Here is a 21,042-nt window from a genome sequence, read left to right on the forward strand (position 1 = left end):
TCATAAACATTTAGCTAAGTGTACATAATCTTATAAATGAATGTGTACTTCAATCACAGATTGATATAAAATGCTTCATATCTCAATCAGTGAGATGGTTTGTCCATATTTTGTTAAAAAAAAAAAAAAGTGTCTCCCCTCAAAATGTTCCCAGTGGAAGGGAACAGAAGTAGCCCACATGTTAGAAATTGAAAACACAGGAATTTATGAATATTTGTGATTGCTTTTCGTGTTTGCATTTTATTCAACAGAGTTACCATATTAAAGTGATCACTTAATGCGTATTTTTTTTACCTAGAAACCAAACCCTGTTTCTCTTATAGTTGTGATGAACCTCTTTTTCTCCACTACCAGTGAAGATTCTACTGCAGTGAGCGCATTATAGCCTTAGATGCTGATGCGCCAATAAAACTAAACTAAACTAAACTGCAGTGCAATGTCAGAACATAACTCTTGGAAAATACAACTAATAATTACGTAATGAAGCTTCCATGCCATGGCAGAAGAAATAAGGATATTATCCTGTGAAAATATTATAGTTCTTACATACTGGAGATGAGTCTCTCATTGGAGTATTGTAAGTGTGGAAGGCTTAGAAATTATTATTGACTAACACTAAGCAAGTCAAAATATAAATCAGGAGCAGTCAAAAACAATACATTCAAAAACAATACATTCAAAACAGTATATTGTAAACAACAGTAAACAGTTGGTTTCATTAAGGCAGAAAATATAAATTTTAGTTTCAGTGCATCTCTCACACAACTAAACAAAGAACTTCTGGTGTTGGAACAAATCACATATTTAATATTTATCAGTTTGTGGCAAAATAGTAAATATATGAGCTAAATTAGTTGAATTTCAGTATTTATAATCTTTAATGTTTGCTCTTTTGAATAGTAAATTCTCTAACAATTTTTTTTGATTAACAAACAAAACTTTTATAAAAATGCATGCCTTATTTTTCAACCAGTTTGGAGGACAAATTGTGCACCATTAACAGAAACATGAATACAACTTCATTTTTCACAACTAACAGTGTTGTATAATGACAAATGACAATATGTTTATAGAGAAAAAAAAAACAATCATATAAAGATATAAATTATAACAGCTGTTCTGATCATATTTCCCAGTAATAAAATATTTCACATCCCATACAAATAAGTGGGGATTAAATATGAAATTAATGTGACCTAATAATATTATATTCTTGTTACATCTATATGTCTAGTTCTAACAATCGTAATTAATAAAGCCTGTTAAATATTTTCTAAATATACACTTCACACATTAGCACAATTTATCATGCATAGGCATTGTACCATTTCTCAAAACATTTTACAACTGGCCTTATAAAGGACTATTTTTGACTACAGTCAATGCGGCACTTAGCTTAATTAGATATATGTATATATTTATATATATACATGCACACCTATATATATTTAACAATCAAGTATGTTAATAAACATTTATTGGTTTGAATTATGCATAGATATGACAAACAGTATATTTAGAAGCGCCCAATGGAAGTTAAAAGTACAAATGCTGTGTTAAAGTATAAATGATATACAGTCGCAATATTTGAAGGGTTAAAACAACATCGTAATAAAATAAATAAATATAACAATGGCTATTTCTGTTTCAGTGAAAATAAAGTTAGGCAGAAGTCGAAGGCACCAAAGCAGACCAGTTGACCTGCACCAGAATGTAAGATTGCAAAATGGGTTACTTGCACTGGGATGGGTTGCAGATAGCTTGAATATTCAAATTATATTAAGAACTTACTGTACCTTAAAATTACATACTATTTAACTAGATTTTAAAAGTAAATGGCTACAGTTTAAAGTAAACACAATTAATATTTATACTTGATACTGTATAATTTCAGCAAAATTATTTTCAAACCTCTCTCGTTCTAGGCAACAGTATGATATATGGAAATTCTGATATGTAGAAATTGTATCATTCTTTCATGCGAGTTTGGTCATTAGTACTGTTTCCACCATTTCTTTTATTAACACATTGATCTTTCAGAACCAGTAGAAGTTGTTTTGAAATCAGAAGTATAGCTACATGTGTAGCAAACCAGTGCATCACACCAGGGGGACCCCCTTCTTTGGCTGGAGACCTTGGTATCTATCAAATGGATAAAATTAATGATAGAGGGCACAAAATCAAATTTTGCAGTGGGATCCACAAGAGTTTGCTCTACAGTGAAGTATAAATAATTATTGCAGTTCATTATTAAAGCATTTTTATGTTAAACAACTTCCTGCCATTTTCAGCTTTTGCATCTTGGATACTCTTCTTTTGGTGCTATCAGGCAAAAGAAAAGATATTGTATTGTTTTATTCTTTATAATACTCTGAAGTTTATTTAAACTTAAAATTAGGAAATCAGCCTTTACTTGCCTTTGCTTTGGAAAGGCATGATACTGAAATCTAAATAATTATCACTTAGCATGATCTGAAGTAATAGACACAACTCCATGTAGAGTTTGAGCTTAAATTGATCCTGTACTCAAATATTTAACCTTGCTTATATATATATATTTTTTAATGATGGTGTTTTATGATGAAACCCATAACTTTGGGGTTCATTCTCAAGTCTTTATGCTGCTTATGTGTTTTCCACTTAGTGACTGATTCACTCAGATGTGACAGTCAGATCTTAGTCATCCCCCAAGCCAGAAACACAGGAGCAGCATCAAGACTTGATAATGAACCCCAAAGTTCTGAGTTTGAAACATTGTCATTAAAACTGAGTGAGGTGATCAAGTAGTTAAGTACAGGGTAAATTTATTTACTTATTAGTTTACTAAATTGTAATTGAATTCTATTTTGTACCCTATAAATTTAAGCCCAAACCTTAAGTGGAATTAAGTGTCCATTACTTCACATTATTCTAAGTAATAATTACAATAAGCAATGGTCATAGTGATCACTGGTTATTAGAATCAGCTGCTTTAGAGAATCAAATTTCAAAGAATCAACTGAAATCAATAAAATGCACTACACTTTCATCGTTTATTAGAATCACACCTTTGGTTATAAGAATCAATTTTGAATGCCTTTGCGATATTTTTCTCAACCTCATTTATGGAAATCACAATCATAAAACAATTTGTAGTTTTCAATTTATTGGGCCTTTTTGTTTGTACAATCTGTTATGTTTGTTTGTCATTTGGTTTTTAGGAGCATTAGCATTAGCAACTAAGGCCATATTGCTCTGACAATCTGTTATAAACAGGTAGTTACTACAGCTTTAACAGAAGAAGAAATTGCCCAGTCTGTTGCTGATGATTTCGTCAAGGAGGACGAAAATGAAGTTGAACCTGAATGAATTCAAGTTACAAAACAGCAAACTCATGAAGCTATAGCTGTCGTGAGGAAAGCATAGGAAGAAATTGATACAAGTGATCGTGAATATAGACTTGTACAATATTAAATCTATAAATAGACTTTGTAGTGATAACTTAAAGCAATCTGTAATAAGTGACTATTTAAAATTATAACCATATTACAAAGTGTTATGTTTAATTAATATGTATATTAATTAAGCTTTGTACGCAAGTATAAATTTATTTTTATTTTTTTAACCTGTGGATAATATTCTTTGGATTTTTAAGCATCATTTAATTGGTAATAAAGTGTAAACTTGTGCTTTATATCTTTATTTTTATAGCCTGTGGATAATATTCGTTGATTTTCTCTTATTAGAATTGCTGTTTATTAGAATCAAAATTCAATTTGCAAATGTGATTACTATAATTGGCATTTACTGTATCTCAATTTTCCCCATCTCTATATTTTTCACACAACATTAAAGTAACAAAAATTATGATGAAATTAGTTTCTTTGGCAGCTTTCCTGTTCAATAAGAATATCTCACTGCTTAGGTGTTCCATCCCAATATAATAGACAACTCGAAAAATTCTTAATTAATATAAATGTTTGATGGACTATCTCCATCAAACATTTATATATGTCAAAAACTGTACATTTTCAGTATAGATATTTTACAGGAATAAACTATAAGCAGCAAAGTAATTATGTTAACAATTATCAATTTTGCAGAATGAATTACTGAAGCAGATCTGGGGAAACAGTTACTGCCATTTTTTACTAGTTACAATTTTAAATTATTTACTTGCTGAAGCTTTAATATTGCACATTTTTTTCTATTTTTTTTTTTTTTTTGAGAAAAAAAAAAAAAAAATCTAAAACATTTCTGAATGTAAGAAAAATCTCATTTAAATAAGCAACTTTCCAACTTATTGATGATTTCACTAAGTACCAGGACCTAATGAGTTTGTGGATTTAAAGTATGTACAAATCAGTAATTTTTTTTAAAGCAGAAGTGCAGGGTTTTCAGATGGACTCTCATCTGCTCTTTAACTATCATTCTTAATCATTCTGTCGAGACTGTCTGTATCTCCTTCCCCTCCCCCCCACTAGATGGCAGTCTTGACTGCATAATAATTTAACCACTAGGGTAGAGGTTCCCAAACTTTCTCAGTTTACGGTCCCCTTTGTGTGTCAGTAATTTTTTCACGGTGCCCATAGGCCAAAAGAAATACCTAACAGTACTGTGTATTAAGTAGTTAGGTCCAAATAACATAGGACATATAGGGTGCCCTTGACCTATGGAAATAAAATGCAACCCATCCACCTCCAAGTATAAAAGTAATGTTGAAACTGAACTACCTTGAGCTAGTAGTTCGCATGGCGTCTGACAGATCTCGAGTATCACTGTGTTTCCCTTGAAAATTTAAAATATCCTGCGGAGCCGCTGTGAGTTCGCTGTGGCACACAGTTTGGGAACTGTTGCACTAGGGTGATGGCATTGCTATCAGTGGTAGTACTTCTCGTCCAACTGCTCCTTGAGCCTGAGCATAACTTTAAGGACAACATCTGATCCCAGTAGAGCTCATCTTAAGCAGCAGTATCTGGAAACTGATATCCAAAAAAAATGGCACAACCAAGAGATCAATATTATAGGATGCCCTTGACCTATGGAATCAAATGCAACCCATCCACCTCCAAGCATATAATTCCTGATAGGTTGGAATTATTCAGTGGAATGAGATTTGTTGCCTTTCTTTTTGGTGGACTCAAGATATAAACAATTCATCTGCCCTATGTGGTTGTTTCAGAATATAAACAAAATTTATTTAACTATGCTCATTGCAGTTGTAGTGGGACTTGATTACAAGACACAGACCTAAAATCAAAATGTTTTTTTTTTTTTTGTTTAGTCTAACACCTCTTACAGGCCTAATGATTTCTTTCCTGATAGGATCAAATTTTAGTAGTTATGCCACTTGGGGATATGTCTCATTGAGCATATAGTGATGCATAACCATCAAAGGTGATTGTACATCCTATTGAGTGTGTTAAGCATGTCTGTTGAAATTTGTAGCTTGCTCATTATTTCCTATTGAAATTATATTATTGCTGGTCCAAATGTTCCCATTTTTTGTAAACTTATCAGCAATGATAAATTCTGTTAATTTATTGGATAAATTTAATTACTGTTAATTCAGTTAATTTTCTGTTAATTTGCCTTGGGCTCATCACTGATGTGCCCGGGCAATGGTCGGTCCCAGTAGGGGTCCAATGACTAAATGACCAGATGGACAATGGTACATGACACTACATTTAACAATATCCACACACTTTTAAATCTCTGGCCTCAACAGTGTTCTGTTTCACACGACAATGTATATTATGCGGAAATGGGAAAAACCCATGGTGCCATTAGACATGACACTTTACACTGATGTGCCTACTCAGAATAACCTTAATAAGTTGATACAAAGATAGACAAATGCATTAAGAAAGTTACTCTTCTGTGGAAATTCAAATATAAAGAGATGGCTATATTATTTCTGTACTCACTGTTCAAGCTATTGGCTAATCAAAGTTAAATACACATAATGATATAAAATAAAAATATTGCATATTGATTTTGCTTTTCTGAGTAAGCAATATATAAGCATAGTATACAATAAAGTAATAGTTTATAAAGTCTCTTTGTATAAAGAATATACTATGAGCAGAAGTCAGAAGATCTTACTTTCTACATTGTTTCATTTTTCTTTTTACATGAAAATAGCATTTCTAGTAGTTTTTAAAACTAAGATAAAAGCTCTTGTGCTGTGATAATGGCATTCTTTTATCTAATAAGAATGCCATTATCACAGCACAATGGCATTCTTTTATCTAATAAGATTCAGTTTATTGTTAGCATTGATATCTTGATGAGAAATTTTCACTTATCTCCTTTTTAGCTCGGCAGCAAAATATCAACATTTTTGTTAATAAGTTCAAAGAATTCATAGAGCCATTTTCCAATTCCTTTTTGACATAATAAATAGCAGAAGGTATTTAAATCTCATTTTGAGGTGGTAGTTCAGAATAAAATTACTCACTTCAGATACCTTTGGGCCTGTAAACAAAAGTTACTGTGTGGGAGGACACAGTTATGTTAATCTCATAAGTCTGTTTTTCTTTCAGAAAAATAGTATCATTTTAGCTAAAACAGACTTTCAATGCTTATCTAATTTTAGCTAATCTGACATGCTTATCTGATCCCTATTTATTTTTGTATATCAAATTTATGGAGTATGCCATTAATGAATAACGTAAAATTATTTTTGCACAAACATAAACTAAGCTGTCCCAAGCATATACTTAAAGCACTCTGTGTTTACCACACAAGTTCAATCCTTTCTTGTTTATTATTTTTTTAAACAACAACATAATTGCGTTTTATTATTACATATTTAACAAATATGTAATTCATTCTAGAATGTGGGACATTCATTTTGTTAATTAAAATAATGACAATGTTGTAGTATTTCCCTGAAGGCAATTTTTACCTATAATTTTAGAAATATAAATAAATTTTATATATATTCCTAGTTATTTACAGACTATTTATGTTACTAATATTTCAAACCAATCTATGTATAAAATAAAAAAAAAAACCCACTTAATGTTTAACATGAATTTTGTTATTTTTTTATTATTTTTTACAATAGCGTTATGTTTCTTTCACCGGTAAGATTTTCAACTGACGTCAAATCTTTAACAGAACAACATTGAAAATGCCTCAGCTGTGCATTACCTATCATATTGTTTGACCATCTGCAACCACAACCAGGAAGTAGCCCATGAGAATATCACAAGGATTACTGTAAGTACTTGTACACTTTGAAGCAATGATTACCAGAATCAGCTACAACAACGTGGCCATCACTGTTCAGTCCTAGGCCTTGGGGACCATAAAGAGGATCAGCAAAGGTATTAACAAAGGAGAGGAATGAGCCACTTGAATCAAATACCTGTTAGGGAAAGGAGGAGAAAGGGAAAAAAAATTTATATTACAGCAACTTTATTTTTTCATATTCAGTTAATGTCTCTGTTTATATCCTGAAACATTCAACATAGAATATAAAGGTAACTATAAAGCTTTTAAAAACAGTAATGACTAGTATTAATAATTGACAAAGTAAGTGACAAAGTATTTGTTTGAATCTTAAGCTTGAGTAAATTACATTTCAACATTCATTCAAAATTTTGAACATCACAAAATTGGCCCAACCTTGATAAATTGATCCTAACAATGTTACACATGTTATCATTGATAACATATGTAACATAGTTATCAATGATAAAATACAGTTCTGCAGTCAAATAAGTAAATTTTCTAGTTATGCTCAGAGATGACCAAATAAGGCCAGAGGAGTTCACAAGTTATAGAGAACAAAAGAACATCACCATATTTAGTAGTCGTGAAAAATATGGTAACCCTAGTGAAGCTTACTGTATTTTCAAATCTTGAAATAAGGACAAACAAGAACAGCACTCCAGAATACTTTCCAGATTGAAATATCACATCCTATGTGTTATCGTATGCATGCCATGTGATCCATAAGAATACATGAATGGCAAATCAGGATGGACCTTTCACTCCAAAAAATATATATATATACATGAATGTTTTGCTATATATGGTTAACAGCAAAATATATTAAAAATAAATATTTCTATAAACATTTATTTTTGATATATCCAAACCTTTGTGAAAAGTTGATACTCTTATATTTCACAAAATCCCTCTCTTCCAGTTATTGCCCCATTGCACTGTACTCTATCTAAAGTATTAGAGAAATCCATCAACTGTGATCCACTGTTGATATTTTGGTTTATGTTACTCATCTTTGGACAAATTCAATAAGAAAATTTGGTGCAAATGAAGCAGTTTCCTTTGACTTTATTAAGGCATAAAATGGCATAAAGGTTTTCTAAACAAGCTCCCATGAATGGTCAGAATGAAAATCCAATTGGATATACAGTTTTCATTCTGACCATTCACTGCTGGTGATGGTAAATGGCACTCTGTCTTCTAACTTCTCCACTAATGCTGACATTCCCTAAGATTCAGTTCTTACTCCCACTAATTTTCTCTTGTATATTAATGACCTTCTCCAACTTACTGGAAATCCTATCCAGTTTTTCTGATGATAGCACACTACATTGCACCTTCAGTTTGAGAAACCTTGCTCTGCACAACTTCTAGAATATCAATTTCTGGAATATCCACCACCATCTTTAAAAAAAAAACTGGGTTTTCCTTTTTGCTCCAGCATTACTTTCTTCCAAACAACTTATTATTTCCTGAAAATTATAATCTAGAGAAATTCATGTTTAATGTCAACAAATATCTTCTGTCTTCTCAGCCTTCAACCAATTACACAGTACTAAGTATTATAGGTTCTAATACCTTTCAGATTTGGGAGTTTCGTAAAAAGACAGACAAAAAAAAAGAAGTGTACAATATTTAAATGCATTTTTTTTTTTTTTTTTTTTTTTTTTTGATAAGTTTCTGTCTGGGAAGAAAATTTGCAATAAAAACAATTGTGACTAGTAGGGGCCAAAACCCTGCAAGCTCCCTTGCACCTGGGAGCTAACAGGGTTTTGGCTCACTTAGTCAAAATAGTATGGATTTTTTTTTTTTTTTACTGCTACATAATGATTAAAGAACCATTTTATTGCTCTCTTTAGAAAATACTGGGACTACCCCCTGTGATAATATATATGTATAAAGATCTGTAGCCAAATGTTCAAGCACAAGGATACAAAAGTGCACATGCTTTGACCATTTGGTTCAAGGGCATACTTGACTACTAAATATGGTATACTATTCTAGTATTCTCTCTGTATTGTGAACTCCTATAATCTTAGTGGCCATCCCAGAATATAAACAGAAAATTTATCTTTTAATTTGATTTATGAGCAGTTTTTTTTTTTTTTTTTTTAACATCAGCCATGTGACAATTAATTCTGCTTCCAACATATTAAGGGACAGCCTATTTCTTTCACTTTGTTGTGTGTTATTATTATTAGCCATATGGCGCAAGGAAGCCTGAGGCTTATGCTGCACCAGCCAAAAAAAATTTTTAGTTATCCTGAGAGAGAAGAATGATGGTATCCGGCTCAGGACCCTGGGTGTGCCAAGCTCATACTCACCAGATGTGAGCCCCTGTGTTGTTCCTCATTCATTCAGCTTGGTGTTAGATTATGGAATTGATGGAATTAATTCTGTTAATTTAATACATTCACTGCTTCATTACACATACGTGGCATCAAGTTTTTAATCCACTTGGAGGGGAAACCACCCTACTTTTAGAACTTTTACTTCTAATTTAACAGAAGCAAAACTGGATATTTTTGTCTCTCAACTTTCACTGGAGGCTGACTAATTCATTCATAGTGAGAAGAAAGCCCAAAAATGCCTTTTTGCATCTCCAATCCAGATCGACTCAATCCCACAGTTTTCAATCCTGGGTCAAAAAGGTTGTCAGAAAAGCCAAAAGCGAAAGTGTTAATCAAAGTCATTAAAAAGTACCAATCAGTAAAAAGTTAGAAATGGGATTTTTGCTATTTTGCAGACCAGATATTTAGAGGGACACCAGATATGCATTTGTAAATCGGGACCTTCCTGCTAAAACCAGGGTAGTTTGACAATTAGAATTGCCACTTGACTGGGTTTGACCTCAAGTCTTAGAGTTTAAGCATGCCATATTCATTCAGGCTCTGTTTCTTGCAAGTTCTCAAGATTGTATAATGATAGAAAAAAAAAAGAGGCAAATGTAATATTATTTTGTGTTATTATATGCTTTTTTTTTTAGAATATATATAACTGATGAAACAAATATAATTTGTTTTGGTATCATGTACACCAGAATGTTTTAAACAGGGGTTGCAGCCTTTTGCACTACATTAGCTGTAAAAATAACTAACACAGCACGAAATATTTGATTTAATAATTTTTTATACTTATTTTTTATACTTTATACTAAACATTATTTTTATAAAAATAAATGTCATCAGATGACCTATAACTTTTTACAAGTATATATCTCTTTTAACCAATCAGTAAATTGGTTAAAATAGATATAATAAAATGAGTGAATTCGAACTGCTGGTTAGGACAAGTAATGCTGACATAATAGGGCTTACGGAAATGTGGTGCCACCCGGAGATTGGGGATGATGAGTTTCAGTATGGTATGTATAATGTATTTAGGAAGGATAGGGGAGATAGAAGGGGTGGTAGGGTCATGGTTCTTATCAAAAGCAGCCTGAAAGTGAAGGCAGTGGCAGACTGGGTCTAAAAATATTGGTTGCTAGGAGACAAAGGGGGCCCACCCACAACTATTATATTTTCAAGCTACTAAAAGGTCATTAACATTTTTAACATATTGTCTAATGTTATTGCAAGGGGACCCACTTTCCATCGGGAAAGCTGACACCCTGACCAGTCCGCCACTGCATGAAGGATTCAGATGTTTCTCATGCTAATATAGAGTCTATATGGTGTGAGATAGTTGGAAGCAAAGGTATAATGAGAGTGGGAGTAATCTACAGGCCAGGTGATTGTGAAGATTATGATGAGAGCCTCTACATGCAAATGGAATGGGCAAATAAGCATGAATGTCTTATTATGGGTGATTTTAATTTGCCTCTAATTGATTGGAGCAAATGGGAAGGAAACTCCACATGGGGACAAAATTTTTAAATCAACTAGATGCTTGCTATTTGTATCAACATTCTAGGGAAAGTACCAGGGAAAAGAATACTCTAGACCTCATCATCACCCATGGACCAGATGACATAATAGGGCTGACAGTACAGGAATCAGTAGCAGGAAGTGATAACGGAGTTCTGCGGTGGACGATGAAGAGAGGGTAGCAGAAGTTAAAGGCAAAGGAATGGGTTATAACTTCAAGAAAGGAAATTACAATGGCTTAAGGTGCTACATAGCCTCTATTAACTGGGTAGATATCTCACAGAGAGTGAATACAATTGAAGTATGCTATACCTTTAAAACATTAATCACAGAAGCCTTTTATGCATATATACCATTAAAAAATACTCCACGAGCAGGATTCCAAGTTGGATGAATAATGAAGTTGCCAGATTACTTGAGCAGAAAAAGGCAGCATGAAAAAGTTAGAGAGCAATAAAAAGTACTGAAGCCTATAACAGCTACAAATTGATCTGTAATAGTGCCACAGAAACAGTTAGGCTGGCAAAGACAGATTATGAGAAATTGCTGGCAAAAGAGCAAAGGGGGGGGGATAACGAATTCCTCACACATATATAAATGCAAAGAAGAGAAGAACAAACCAGATTGGACCCTTATGTAATGGACTTGGGATAGTATTAGATACCTCAGTTGAAGTTGCAGATGAACTCAACAGTTACTTTGCATCGATATTTAAAGAAGAAACTCTTTACATAAATGAGAGATTCTGGGAGTGAAGTTTAAAAAAATGTAATTAATGATGTTGAAATTTCACATGTTTATTTAATGAAAAAGCTTTCAAGCCTACAGGCCAGTAAGGCTCCTAGGGTGGTTGACATATATCCTATAATCTTAAGGGAGTGCATTGAACCATTGAGGCTAATTATGCGATCATCACTGGATTCGGGAGTGATTCCGTTGGATTGGAAAAGTGTCTATGTGTCTCCAATACATAAGGGTGGTTCTAAGCGTGAATTGGAAAATTACCGGCTGGTTAGTATAACTTCAGTGGTAGGGAAAATCATGGAGACAACGATCAAGATAGACAGAAATGGAATTTTGAAGGATACTCAGCATGGTTTTGTAAAGGGAAAATCATGTTTAACTAATCTGGTTAGCTATTTTGACAGGGTCACTCAAGAGCCGGACTTTGGGAATAATTTCGACATTGTTTTTATGGATTTCAGCAAAGCATTTGACTCAGTCTCACACGAGTGGTTACTTTATAAGCTGGAACAGGTTGGAATAACAGGAAAAATCCTTAGTGGATAGCTGGATGGCTTCAGAGCAGGAGGCAGAGTGTTGTGATAAATGGTTATTCCTCAGATTGGGTTGATGTAAGAAGTGGGGTTCCCCAAGGATCAGTATTAGGACCACTGTTTTTGATTTTCATAAATGACATCGATGAAGGGATAGAAGGCATGATGTCTAAATTTGCAGTTGATGTAAAGATTGGTAGAATTGTTAAAGGTCGCCACCAAGCTTGGTCAGAAAAATGGCAGCTATACTTTAATCCAGCAAAGTGTAAGGTATTGCATCTGGGGAACAGTAACCCCAAAATAACATACACTTGACGGAGTTGAACTAAAGCCAGTAGCGGATTAAAGGGACTTCGGTATTACAACATGGTCAGATATGAAGTTCTCCGAGCATTGTAGGCCGGTTGCAAGGGGGGGGGCATGGTGTCCTATCGACGATGTATCAAACAATTGCTAGTAGAGATAAGGACGTCATAATCCCATTGTATAAGGCTATTGTTAGATCACACTTGGAACACCATGTTCAGGTATGGAGACCGCACCTAAAGAAAGACATTGTGCTTCTTGAAAGGGGCCAGAGACAGGTAACTTGCCTCGTGAGAGCAAAAGGGTGTCCATATGAGGAAAGACTTTGAATATGTGGTCTTGCAGAGCTTGGAAACTAGGCACCTTAGAGGAGACTTGATTGAGGTGTTTAAGGCTCTGAGAGGCATAAGGAAAATGAATAAGGATGAAACTTTCACAATTATAAATGATTATAGAACTAGGGGCATAATTTCAAGTTACGAGGGAAGATGTTTAGACTGGATTGCAGGAAGTTTTATTTTAGCCAGCGAGTTATAAATTACTGGAATAAGTTGCCTACATGGGTGGTAGGGGCTGACAGTTTTGGGAAATTCAAAGGTCAGCTGGATAATTACCTATATGAGGAGGGAAATGCTTAGGTTGTTCATTTCCTTTTCTCTTATTTATTATTATTATTTTTAATTATTATTTTTTCTTATTTTATTTTATTCATTTTTGTTATTTTATTATTATTGTTATTTTTTATTATTATTATATATATATATTATTTTTTTTTTTTAGCTGGTGTAGCATAAGCCATAGGCTTCCTTGCACCATGTGGCCATTACTAATACTAAATACTAAAAATCCATTAAGGGGTTATGCCTCAGGCTGCAAGAGAATTAGACTACGTACAAGTTAGTGCAAATGTATCATATTAGCACAGCTAAACTCTGAATTAGCAAATTTTTGCAAAGGCGGCATCGTTTAAGTTATATTTCATATTGTGAATACATTCACGAGTTGCCATGATATTGCACTACTTTGAATAAGTAACGCTTCACCAAATGAGAAGACTGTTGTAAAAATAAATAAATTTTCTGTTTATACTCCTGCACGACAACCAAGTCAGTAGAGTTTACAATAAATCGTCAATACAAATATTTATCATATTTAGTCGTCACGGGCTTGAACCCCGGTCACTCAAGGAACGCGTGCTATGCACTCTCGCTCCTGACCACTCGGCTACGTCAGGCTTATTACTTATTCTCAGCGGATACCACCATCCAGATGGCACCATTTCAGGGCTAGTTGGCTCTTCTTCGATTTTAATGTACCTACCTACCCACCAAAGAAGGGTAAAATATAAATATAATAACGCTTTTGAATAAGCGTTACTTATTTGAAGTAGTGCAATAGGGCAACTCGTTGGGAAGGTATTCACAATATGAGATAACTTAAAAGATGCCGCCTTTCCAAAAATTTGCTAATTCAGAGTTTTGCCGTGTACTAATATGATGCATTTACACTAACTTGTACGTAATAAAAAAAGTAAAGTGCAGCCATTATCAACCCACTGCAGGGTGGAAGCCTCAACAATTCATGCTGAGGGAAATGGACCATAATCTGCAACGCTGGTCGAGTGCGGGTTGGCAGATCGACCGTATTCAGCAGTCAGGGGCTTGAACCCCGGTCTACTCAAAGAGCGTGTGCTACTGCACTCCCGCTCCTGCCACTCGGCTACGGAGGCCGTTATACATAATACTAAACTACTCACTTGCACTTTAATTGTAACCAAGATGCTTCTATGGCATTTATTTAACTCCCCTGTTTAATTTTAATTATGAAAAAAAATAAATTTTAAGCTTTTTTTTTTTAGTTAACTGAAAATTGATTTATTAATTATGATTTGAAAAATCCACAGAATTTCTTTACTCATCTATGGAACCTGGTACCATAGGTCTCTTTAATTTATTTTTTGTCTCTTAATTCATATTACATATATATCCAAACGAAAACAGAAAGTACAGTTTAATTCAGAGGTTCCCAAACTTTTTCCATTCATAGCACATTTAGTATCCCAGTAATTTTTTCACAGCGCCCCTAGGCAAAATAAATACCTAACACAGTGTTTTTCGACCTTTTAATAATCCAATTCTCTGTGCATATATATATATACAGTATAACATTAAAAAAATGTGATGTAATACAAATTATATATACTTATATAATAATTTTATTCTTTATATAGAGTTACTAAATAAATATCAATTATATAGATCACTACAAAATTAAAAAGATATATTAATTTATATTAAATATATAAATTTAAAAAAAAAATTAAGTAATTTAAACCCAAATTACATGACACCCCGGTTGAAAGCCACTGGTTTAATTAGTCAGAGAATATTAGTGAGGAAAGGTACACTCTAATATTCCCTACATTTCGAGGGTACAGCTCTAAAACGGGATTCGCAGGTCGGCTACTAGTTAGTACACCGGACCGAACCTATTGGTAACTCTAGGAGGCTTCCAGATCAGCTAGTGTATAATCTTGCTACCTCTACTCTGCCAGATAGTGACTGGAGGGAGTCCGAGTAGTGTGTATGTAGGAAGCATTGTCGAGGCCACGTTATGTCAAGGATCTGGGTATATTCTTACCGTGTGTACGCCATATCCAAAATTTTCATTACTTCATACAGCATGTCCCACCCACTTTTTCTTAATATTGAATACACCATGAATTGTCAAACTAATAGAGCAAGCTTATCTGCGAAAAGATCTAAACCTCCCAAGCACTTCCTAATTCATTTCACAAATATACGTGGTCTCAATTCTAATCTCAACGATGTCCATTTCCACTTGCAGTCTGCCAAACCCCATGTACTTTTTCTGACAGAATCTCAGTTATCGGTTGATTCAACTACCGCGTATCTCAGATGCCCAAATTATTCGCTGTATGATTCCTTTCGTCTCAAAGGTGGTACTTGTGCATATGTCCGTTCTGATATTCCCTGTCAGAGACTTGGCAATTTGGAATCTCCTCTCTTTGATCTTCTTTGGCTTAAAATCTCTCTACCTCATTGGGTAAAATTCATCTGTTGTCTCTACCGTTCTCCCAACTCCACTAATCATTTGAGCTTTTTGACTTCCTCTCTTTGCAACTTGACTTTCTCCAGTCCAACATTCCTAACAGTGAGGTAATTTTCCTTGGTGATTTTAACGTTCACAACTCCAGCTGGCTTACGTTTTCTCGTCACACCGACCCAGTTGGTCGAGATGCTGAGGCTTTTGGAATTACTAATGACCTTGCACAGATTGTTCATTTACCTACAAGAATACCGGACAATCCTAATCATACAGCCAATACGCTTGATCTTTTTCTCACAAACAACCCTTCTAAGTACACAGTCGAAGTGAGAGGTCTTTTAGGCACTTCAGATCACAACTTGGTGATTGTCTCTTCTCCAATGGAACCTTTATCTCATGGCTATTCCCAACCTCGTGTTGTTTGGCATTACAAGAATGCAAAATGGGGTGACCTGCGAGACTTCTTTTCCTTGGTCGGATTACTGTTTCAAAACTTCTGATGTCAACGTTTGCTCAGATCGTGTCAGTGAAATTATTCTTGCAGAAATGGACTCCTTTATCCCACACTGCACTTTAAAATCTCGTCCTTTAAATAAACCTTGGTTTTCCAATAAATGTGCTAAGGCTCTTCGAGAGAAGAATGTTGCATACGTAATTGGCTTGTTTCTAATTCTCCAGTTTCATTTGCTGCCTGCACCAAAGCTCGCAATAATTGTAAAGCAGTTATTAATCAGTCCAAATTAGAGTAGAAAACTTGCTCTTTGCCCTAATGGTAGCCGAGCATTCTGGTCTCTTGCCAAAGCTATTGGCCGCAACTTTTGCCCATCTCTGCTCCCACCTCTGTCCAAACCAGATGGTTCTGTTGTCACTTCAGCCAAGGATAAATCTGACCTGCTGGCATCCCATTTTTCTTCCAACTCATGTATTAATGACCTTGGTAAAACACCTCCCAGTATTCCCAGCACGTTCCATTCAATGCCTCAAGTAGTCTTCCGTCAAAAGGATGTCAGAAGGATTTTGACAAATCTTGATGCTAAGAAAACTCCAGGTCCTGATGGTATTTCTCCACTTGTTCTCAAAACCTGTGCTCCTGAACTTACTCCTATTCTTTGCTACCTTTTTTCGCTTTCTTATTCCAAAGGTGTTTTTCCTTCTGCTTGGAAATTTGCTCATATCCAGCCAGTTCTTAAAAAGGGTGAGAAATCCCTCCCACCCAATTATCGTCCCATTGCAATTACTTCTACTCTTTCTAAAGTAATGGAGAAATCAATTGACTGCCAACTCTTAAACTACCTAGAAACCTTCCGTCTGATCAACGATCGCCAGTATGGATTCCGTCAATGTCGATCCATTGGTGATATTCTGGCTTATGTTACCCATTTACGGACTAATTTAATGGAAAGGTTCGGTGAAACACAAATAGTTCCTCTTGACATCTCAAAGGCCTTCGATCGTGTTTGGCATAAAGGTCTAAAGAAACTTCCATCTTATGGTTTGCCAACGGTTTTTTGTAATTGGTTATCCAGTTTTCTCTCTGATCGCTCACTGAGGGTGATGGTAGATGTCACTCTGTCTTCTAACTTCTCCACTAATGCCAGTGTCCCCCAAGGTTCAGTTCTTTCTCCCAATCTTTTCCTCTTGTATATTAATGACCTTCTTCCATTGACTGGAAATCCTATCCATAGTTTAGCCGATGATAGCACATTGCATTCCACTTTCCATTTTGAGAAACCTTGCCCTGCTCAATCAGCTTCAGCTTCCCTTAAGTGCCGATCTTCAGGTAATTCTCCAGTGGGGCAAAGACAACTTAGTTGATTTCAACCCTTCTAAAACTCAGTCTTATCTTATATCTCGCAAAAAGGATTCTTCTGCTCCTATGCTTATCTTTAGTAACTCCGATTTCTAGGCAAAATGATATATCTCTTTCGGGGATTACCCCGCCTTCTAATCTCTCTTGGCACAAGCACATTACAAATATTGGTTCTTCTGCATCTAAAAAACTTGGTTTTCTCTTTCGCTCTCGGCTTTACTTTTCTTCCAAACAGCTGTTCACTCTGTATAAATCGCAAATCTGCCCTGCCGTGGAATATTTTTCCCACAACTGGGGTGGTGCCTCCAAAACCTCTGTCAGGCTTCTTGATTCCATTCAGAAGAGGGCAGTTAGGTTAATTAATGATTCATCTCTAACAGAGTCTCTCCACTCACTTTCTCATAGACGTACTGTTTCTGCTGCATGCCTCTTCTTCAGATACTTTCATGGGCACTGTTCTTCTGAATTGGTTTCTATAATTCCTGCTCTCTCTTTCAAAACAGTCCGAACACGTGCCGCCACCAGTCAACATCCATTTACTGTCCAACTTCAAACTCATAGAACCAACTTTTCATCTTCCTCGTTTATTCATTCAACTGCCGTTTTCTGGAACAACCTTCCTTCATACGTATTTCCTGAAAATTAGAGTCTACAGAAGTTCAAGTCCAATGTCAACAAATATCTTCTTTCGTCTTCTCCATCTCCAACCCAAGCACGGTACTAAGTACCATAGGTTCTAATACCTCTTGTGTTTCGGGTTTACATAAAAAAAAAAAAAAAAAAAAAAAAAAAAACACTTCAGGATTTCATTTCATTTTCAGACTTTAAAAAAAAATAACTGAAAAATCTTTAAAAAAAAAGGTATATGTCAGATACCATGTAGCATATGAAGGTCAGATAAAATATGCTACTTACAGAATTTTATTACAATTTATTCTTAAAAAAAAACACGTCTGTAAGTAGGTACATAAAAATATGAAGTAAACTCAAAACTAAATCAGGCACGTAATTAATTAGATTTCTGACATTGGTATTCGCCAAAATTATATTTTGGCGTATACCAGTAAAAATATATACTTGTCTGGCATTGGAATTAGCCAAAATTATATGCCAGAAAAGTATATATTTTCATTTGTATGTCATTTATCGAGCTCCACTTTGAACCGCGATGTTAATGAAGTCCGAATTTATCATTTAATATATTTTATACGCAGGACGTTGTTTTCATAATTCACCTCGTAAGCTCTCCAAGATGACTATCCAGTGGAAATAAGAAATGTATACAAGTGGTTTTCATAAAGGTTCTAAGCAGTGGCACGTTATCCTGTAGGCAAAAAATACATTGCCATAGGGCCCTGATCAGAGCGGGCTCCCAGAATCACTGTTTCAAAAACTCATTGCTGGTTTTTACTAATATTTGTAAAATGATTTTTTATCAGAAACTGAACTTTCTACCTGTCAACGTCAATGAACTTTAATTGAAGATTAATTTGAAAATTACAGTACGTTTTTTTTTTAAATGGTTTTACCGATTTTGATGAAATTTTATATTTAGTTCTTATGTCATATAATTTGTTTGTTTTGTTGTCACAATAAAATGTAATTGAAAATGTTCTTTATTATATTAGTTTTTTTCCTTAGATGGGGCCCCAAATTCCATTCTGCATTGGGCTCCATGAAGGTATAACGCGCCACTGGTTCTAAGTAATTATTTCCTGATAACTGATATTTAGAAACTTAACGTTTTCACTAGAAAATAATTGCAAAATGTGTATTTTACTTAAAAAAAAAAAAAAAAAAAATTGAAGGCACTACAGATATTCGGATAAAGAACATCGAAGTTAATTCAGCATCGTATCCAGGTATCATCGTAAAGTGGGGGGGGGGGGGGGGGTTGATATGGCGACCAGGTTTTTGAGAATTTTTTTTTTTTTTTTTTTTTTTCTGAGAGAGAGACACCTAGGAATGCTTATACTCACATAAATAATGTTTGATTGACCATCTTTATTTGAATATTAGGAAAGTATGTGAATAATAATACGTATTAATCACAAAAAAAAATGACAATAATATATTATTTCCAAACACTTGACAATACAACACACGGAGCTTTTTCTTTAATTTCGAATTTTTGGCCAAGGAGTTTTTAGAAACACGAGGCTCGTGAAGTTTAGGTTATTGTGAAATGTGAATGCTGGTTCTCCCTGATGTTCGATATTTTATTAATCCTGTGGTGTACGTGTTTTTCCCTTTCTCTTATTTCTGCTTGGTTCAGTTCACTTAATGGACAGATAATTTATCATTTAATATTTTATACGCAGGACGTTGTTTTCATAATTCACCTCGTAAGCTCTCCAAGATGACTAGAATTTTCCAGTTCGATACTGAACGTCTCTTTTTCATTACTGATTTCATTACATTGGATTTTCCTTGTTTGCTAATTTTCCACAGCTTCACTGTCAATTAAAGCAGCCATTAACCTCTGCGATTCAACAGGGCCATCTTTCAGTTATTTGTTAAAATAATAGAATCTAGATTCCAGCAAATATTGACTAACGAAATATGTCTGTCATAAAATAAACAACGCTAACTTCTTTTTTTTTTTTTTTTTTAGACCCAGTGTACTTATATTTGACCAATTTTCCATGGACTAAAGGTTGGGAAACATTGAACTAAAGTTATTATATTATAATTTGCACTATTATATTGTAAGAAAAAACGCCTTTTTTTTGCACAACACATTTCTATTAGTCATATTTGAATTAGCCAGTTTTTAATAAATGGCACGCTCAGATCCAATTGTCAACAGGCGCGAATTGAGTTCACTAACCTCGATAACATTTTCTAAATTTTATCGAGGGTAGTACATAACTTTATTCAGGCTTCGAGACAATTATTTTGCTGGTGAATACCCACGGTAAATAACGAAATGTATAATTATCATTCCTTCTTCTGCCGCTCCTATTATTTTTGCTTCTACACCTGAATGCTTGTTTCTCCACCCATACACAGTCCAATATTTCCAACGTATCATTTCTTGCCTTGAATATTTCAAAACGAGTTGTTTTCTTCTGGAAGGGAATTCCTTAATATCATTATCCTCAAAAAACTAGAAGAATTCTCCAGTTCATTCGATTTTACCACATATTATACACTCACTGGCCAAAAAAATTAGAAACCTTTTGCAATTAGCGCCAACAGACAAACGTTCAGTATTCAAATGTAAGTTGTTCCTTGTTATCATATAAATACTGTATGCTTTCCTCGGGCTTCTTAGTGGATCCGGTCATAGGGAAGACAGGTGATCTTTCCGATTTTCACTTTCGCATTCGTAGGTAACAGAGTTGGTATAATCACCGTCCTTCCCACACCAGGCGTAAAATATCTGAGTTCGAAACTCTTTAACACTGCTGAGTTAGTCAGTCTCAGGAGAGAGAGTGGCATGGTTTTTCTCCCAGAAACTCGGGTTTTACGCACAGAAAAGAGGCAAATCGAC

General features: G+C 34.5%; 1 protein-coding gene across 1 annotated transcript in view; it reads right to left on the bottom strand.

Annotated features, from left to right (window-relative positions):
- Positions 1-7,076: 7,076 nt before the first annotated feature.
- Positions 7,077-21,042, bottom strand: part of LOC150082081 (tripartite motif-containing protein 2-like) — a 70,793-nt gene continuing 56,827 nt past the window's right edge. Inside the window, exon 4 of the mRNA XM_090379093.1 lies at positions 7,077-7,354. Coding sequence (XP_090235219.1) covers positions 7,202-7,354 — 153 coding nt within the window. The 3' untranslated portion in view covers positions 7,077-7,201. The remainder of the gene's footprint in view (positions 7,355-21,042) is intronic.

The sequence above is a fragment of the Mastigoproctus giganteus genome, chromosome 8 (genome assembly GCF_048544385.1).
Source record: "Mastigoproctus giganteus isolate SK-2022 chromosome 8, ASM4854438v1, whole genome shotgun sequence".
Classification (NCBI taxonomy): Eukaryota; Metazoa; Arthropoda; class Arachnida; order Uropygi; family Thelyphonidae; genus Mastigoproctus; species Mastigoproctus giganteus.